This window comes from Carcharhinus amblyrhynchos, chromosome 25, assembly GCF_965287045.1.
Source record: "Carcharhinus amblyrhynchos chromosome 25, sCarAmb.v2.hapA, whole genome shotgun sequence".
NCBI classification, from domain to species: Eukaryota; Metazoa; Chordata; class Chondrichthyes; order Carcharhiniformes; family Carcharhinidae; genus Carcharhinus; species Carcharhinus amblyrhynchos.
This window is the reverse complement of record NC_137348.1, coordinates 42,930,336-42,936,200: the sequence shown is the minus strand read 5'-3', so window position 1 is coordinate 42,936,200 and position 5,865 is coordinate 42,930,336. Positions and strand designations below refer to the sequence as shown.

Genomic DNA, 5,865 nt, shown 5'->3' with positions numbered 1-5,865 from the left:
CTCCCCACCCCGATCCGATCGATCCCGATCCCCCCCCGACCCCGATCCCTCCACCCCCCTCGATCCCCCCCCTCGATCCCCCCACCCCCTCTCAACCCCCCCACCCCCTCTCAACCCCCCCACCCCCTCTCAACCCCCCCCTCCCCTCTCAACCCCCCCCTCCCCTCTCAACCCCCCCCTCAACCCCCCCCACCCCCTCTCAACCCCCCCCTCAACCCCCCCCCACCCCCCCCTCAACCCCCCCCCACCCCCCCTCAACCCCCCCCCACCCCCTTTCAACCCCCCCCCACCCCCTTTCAACCCCCCCCCACCCCCTTTCAACCCCCCCCCACCCCCTTTCAACCCCCCCCCACCCCCTTTCAACCCCCCCACCCCCTTTCAACCCCCCCCACCCCCTTTCAACCCCCCCCACCCCCTTTCAACCCCCCCCCACCCCCTTTCAACCCCCCCCCACCCCCTTTCAACCCCCCCCCACCCCCTTTCAACCCCCCCCACCCCCTTTCAACCCCCCCCACCCCCTTTCAACCCCCCCCACCCCCTTTCAACCCCCCCCACCCCCTTTCAATCTCCCCCTCAATCCCCCACCCCCTCAATCCCCCACCCCCTCAATCCCCCACCCCCATTGGCACCCACACTCACTCCCAGGACAGGAGTGCAGGAGTCTCTCAGGGTCGTGTCCTGACCTCAATCACCTTCAGCTGCTTCATCAATGACACCAACAGAAAATACTGGAAAATCTCAGCAGGTTTGACAGCATCTGTGAAGAGGGAACAGAGCCAGTGTTTCGTGTCTGGTTGACTTCAGAGCTCTGTTCTCTCTCCACAGATGTCAGACCCGCTGAGATTCTCCAGCATTTTCTGTTTGTTTTAGATTCCAGCATCCACAGTATTTTGCCTTTAAATTCACCAATAACTTTCCTTCCATCATATGGTCAGAAGTCAGGATGTTTGTTGATGGTTGCACGATGTTCTGGACCATTCACAACTCCTCAGATACTGAAGCAGTCCATGTTCAAATGCAACAAGATCTGGACAGTATCCAGGTTTGAGCTGACAAGTAACGTGTGTCACGCAAGTGCCAGGACGTGACCATCTCCAACAAGAGAGGATCTAACTATCACCTCTTGACATTCAAAGGCATTACCATCACTAAATCCTCCACGATCAACACTTTGAGGGTTATCATAGTTCAGGAACTGGTTGGACTAGCTATTGACTGCAAGACAGGTCAGAGGTTGATGTTACTCCCTTCATTTTCCCTCAAGTTAAAGACAGTCCCAAAAATGTAACAATATTATAAAACCCATGATTATCACATAATTATTGTAAAGAATGACGTGATAGGATAACATTTTGATGTTTCTTTTTTTTTAGAAGTTGTGTGCTGCGTTTCTGGACACAGATCAGTTTGGGGGACCAGGAGCAACTGGGTGTACTGATGTAATTTGTTAGTTCTCGTTGACTGAGGCAGGTGCCTTCCTGGGGCCTGTGTAGTGCCGACATCAACATGCTGTTCTCACTGCGTGAGTTGGTACAATGGCTGGGATTTGCCACATTTGAAATGCTGCTGCACCTGGTTGCCTTCCTGGTGTTCTCTGTGCTGCTTGCTATTAAGGTGGACAATTTTGCAACGTGGCTGGACTGGTGGTATGTCTTCATTCCTCTCTTCACCGCTGATGGGCTTAGCACGTACTTCACCATGATTGTGTCTATCCGCCTGTTCCAGGATGGGGAGAAACGTTTGGCCGTCATGCGGCTCTTCTGGATCCTGACCGTCCTCAGCCTCAAGTTTGTCTTCGAGATGCTGTTGTGTCAGAAGCTGGAAGGACGGAGCTCTCAACTGTGGTATGGCCTCATCATGTCTCCAGTCTTCATTCTCCTCCAACTGTTGATGATTCGAGCCTGCAGAGTCAACTGAGCCCTGAAATCTCTCGCCCCAGGCTTCCTGATTCCCGATACAGATGTTCCTGTGACTATTGGGGTTCTGGGAAGTGTGGGGTCACTTCAGATTAATAGACCGTTCTTGTCTTGGTTCTGCCCTACTTCACTGAGTTTTAATGAACTGGCTGTGAAGTGTAAGCTGAGCAACCTTTGAACTCCATGGCTGTCTCCTGTGGGTGGAAATACAAAGCACTCACGGAGAAAATTGTAAGCAGGGGGTTCTAAGTTCACTGCTCATGTTCAGTTCCGGTGGCGGGGACCAGCATGGGGCAGTGGTCGGATTCTGCCCTGCTGCTGTGAAGTCAAGGCCAATAGAGAAGGAATCAGTCATCCTCAACTGTGATCGTTCTCCCAGCTAGGCGTGTTAATGTGTTGGACAAATGGCTGTTTACGCAGGTTGACTCTTACTGTTACTCGGGAGTTGTGTTTGGGCAGTAGTTATTCAAATTATCCACAGTGTGTTGATATTGTGGAGCTATTGAGCCCTGCAGTTCTTGTGAAAATGTGTCATGAGTTTTGAGATGGGCAAAGAGCTTACCAAACTTCATGGCTAGCAGTATTCTTGTTGGCCCAGACATGATGCAAGGAGGCAGAAATCCAGATCACAGTTAGAATTACGTTTAGAAATTAGCTTCACTTCTTTCTGTGTTTCTGCTTTTCTGCGCTGTTTGCCCAATCCTAAGCAGCACCCAGTAGCCCTATTCCTTTACTGTATCTGTAGGCCATCTGGCTCAATTCCAGGAACATTTCATGAAATGTTTTACAAACAGATTTAAACTCAGATAGGGTTTCGAACTTGGTTTTTGACTTTTTTTTCCAAATAATGAACATGAACTGAGGTTTTCTGTATTTAAAAGAGTGGCATTGGACATCCTTGTGCTGGGTTTTCAGGAGTTATTCTGTATTCTGTGTTATGCCTTGTCTGTCTGGGCCAGGTTTGTGAAACAGGCTGTTAAAACTCAATTTATGTAGCTTTGCATTAAATGAATCTGTTATTGGATGGTTCTGGTACCCACTTGCTTAAAATATTCAGGGACTGCATTTAAATTCAAGATTCCCAGATTTGAGCCCCCATAACACAGAGTGATGTTCAGGTGACCTCTGTTATCACATTCCGACTATCTCACACGTGAATGCATTGCTTCCGTTATAAATTTGTAATGGAAGGTGTTCCAAGTTTAGTTTGCTTATTAATGTGGAATCAATGTCACAAGTAGGTTTACACTAACACTGCACTGAAGTTACTATGAAAATCCCTTCATCGCCACACTCCAGCACCTGTTCAGGTACACTTGGGGGAAAGTGGATCTGAGGATTAACATCTATAGAACACTACAGCACAAACAGACCTTCGGCCCACAAGTTGCGCCGATCATATCCATACCTACCAGGCCTATCTATAACTCTCAATCCCATTAAATCCCATATACTCATCCAGAAGTCTCTTAAAAGACCCCAGCGAGTTCGCCTCCACCACCACCGACGGCAGCCGGTTCCACTCACTCACCACCCTCTGAGTGAAAAACTTACCCCTAACATCTCCTCTGTACCTGCCCCCCAGCACCTTAAACCTGTGACCTCTCGTAGCGACCATTTCAGCCCTGGGAAATAGCCTCCAAGAATCCACCTTATCTATACCTCTCAACATTTTATAAACCTCTATCAGGTCACCATGTTGTATTATGTTGTACCGGTTAATTCTGAGATACTTTTGACCAGTTTGCTTACTCTAACGTTTAACTCCGGTGTCCTATTTGCAAGATGGACAAAGGACAAACACAATTAAAGGTTCAACAAGTTTATTAATAATAACACTATTAACCCTTAGATTACCCACATAAACAAGAGGACACCCCAGATTCAAGTATACTACCCGCAAAGATGGTTTGGTTAAAACTGCAGGCTTGATTCTCTGAGTCCCTCTGGTCATCACGAAGGTGAGTCTCGATGGCAGCTTCTTCCTTCCTTCCTTCTCTGGTCAGTCTTCCATATGGTCAAGTTCACCTCCTTCGTCGAGTCTCCACTGCTGGTGCGTCTAAAATGTGTCCCTTTATCCTTCTGCCTGCTTGCCTTTCCAGAAACTTCTCTGGTTTCTGGCCAATGAGGTCCCGGGAGGGGGTTCCAATACTCAGTGGGGTTTCTTGATGTCTGCCTGACAGGACACCAGTGTCCGCCACCAGGTGTTCATCTCCATGCTGCTGCTTACACGTAACCTGTTATCAGATTAAGCCAACTGCAGGAATTCGCAGTGATAGAAAGTCTGGCCCGATCTGGCCTAGCAATAGGCCGGTGCATTTTAATGGGTGCAATGATCTCCTGCTAAGTATCAGTAGAGTGCGACACCTTTGATGAATCAGGCGCAGATGTGTTTGTGTATTGTACAATTGGCTTGCCTGAGGTTTGACTGTGTTTGATTTTAATATGCTCAATTCTTTAATTTAGGATATCCGATTTATCAGCCTGTTTATATTACCACAATTACATCAGATCAGGCATGTTCTTTGAATGGTGGAGTCAACTCAATTGGGCCAAATAGCCTATCATAGAAAGCCCACAATGCCAATGGAAGCTATTTGGCCCATCAAATCTGCACCGACTCTCCAACAGAGCATCACATTCCTACCATGTCCCCATAGCCCCGTACGTTTATTCTGCTAATTCACTTAGTTTTGGACAGTAAGGGGCAATTTAACATGGCTAATGCACCTAACCTGCACGTCTCCAGACTGTAGGAGGAAACCCATGCAGGCACAGGGAGAAAGTTCACATTTCATACAGTCACCCAAGGCCGGAATCGAACTCGGCTCCCTGGCGCTGTAAGGCAGCAGTGCTAATACCTGTGCTGTCTGTTCGGTTTCTGGTCAACGATAACCCTGGATTTTGATAGTGGGGGATTCATGAGACCATAAGAAATAAAGTTAGGAACAGACCATTTGGCTGCTGGAGTCTGTTCTATCATGAAATACAATCATGATCGGACTTTCCTCATGTTCACTTTCCTACCCTTTCCCCGTTACCCTTGATTTCCCTTCCTGATCAAAAAGATATCAATCTGATCCTTAAATATACACAAGGACTCTGTCCCCACAGCTTTCTGTGGCAAGGAGTTCCAAAAACTCTCAATCCTCGGAGAGAAGAAATCCCTCCCCATCTCAGTCTTAAATTGGTGCCCCTTTATCTTGAGACTCTGCCCTCTGGTCCTAGACTCTCCTAGTGGGGAAACAGCCTCTCAGTATTTATCCTGTCGAGCCTCTTAAGAATCTGGTATGTTTCAATGAGATCACCTCTCATTTTTCTAAACTCTAATGAGTAGAGTCCCAACCTGTTTAACTTTTCTTCAAAAGACAAGCCCTCCGTACTGGGAATCATTCTAGTGAACTGAACTGCCTCCAATGAAATAATCTTTCTTTAAATTGCCTACTTACGTTCCTAGTTGGTATGGTCTTATAGTTAATGGCACCCTTGGCTGAGTCAGCAGGTTATTTCACACTCCACTGCAGCACTCGAGGCTGATCTGCCCTAGGTGTTGTAGTGGTGTGCTGCATTCTCACAGGTGGTATTTTTCAGGTGAGACCTTTAACCAAGGTCCTACCTGAGTGTTGAAGATCCTCAGACACAATTTAAAAAGCACAAAGTTGCCTTACCCCTGCTTACCACTCCTCCCTCAATCTGCAGCATCTGAAACAGAATGGCAAGCCATTCATTTGCTGTTTGTGAGATCCTTTTCTGTGGAAAATAGCTGTTTACTTTGGGACAGCAATTTCCTTTCACAAGAGCAGTGTAATTCATCATTTATGAGATTCTTTGTGGTGTTACTGTATGAAGTTTATTTATTAGTGTCGCAAGTAGGCTTACATTAACACTGCGATTAGGTTACTGTGAAAATCCCCCAGTTGCCACTCTCTGGCGCCTGTTCGGGTACACG

General features: G+C 47.7%; 1 protein-coding gene across 2 annotated transcripts; it reads left to right on the top strand.

Annotated features, from left to right (window-relative positions):
• The first annotated feature begins 653 nt into the window (after positions 1-653).
• tmem203 (transmembrane protein 203) lies at positions 654-2,940 on the top strand. Of its 2 annotated transcripts, none has more exons than XM_080212488.1 (2): positions 654-1,226; positions 1,374-2,940. In XM_080212488.1, exon 2 carries the CDS (start codon positions 1,507-1,509, stop codon positions 1,915-1,917), a length of 411 nt encoding a protein of 136 aa, XP_080068614.1. In that variant the 5' UTR covers positions 654-1,226; positions 1,374-1,506; the 3' UTR covers positions 1,918-2,940. The 2 variants fall into 2 exon arrangements, with proteins under 2 accessions (XP_080068614.1, XP_080068613.1); XM_080212487.1 differs by having other exon boundaries at positions 1,206-1,284.
• Positions 2,941-5,865: the final 2,925 nt, after the last annotated feature.

Bases quoted from the DNA above. Each gene is read 5' to 3' on its own strand.
- tmem203 (XM_080212488.1), top strand. From the start codon at position 1,507: ATGCTGTTCTCACTGCGTGAGTTGGTACAATGGCTGGGATTTGCCACA.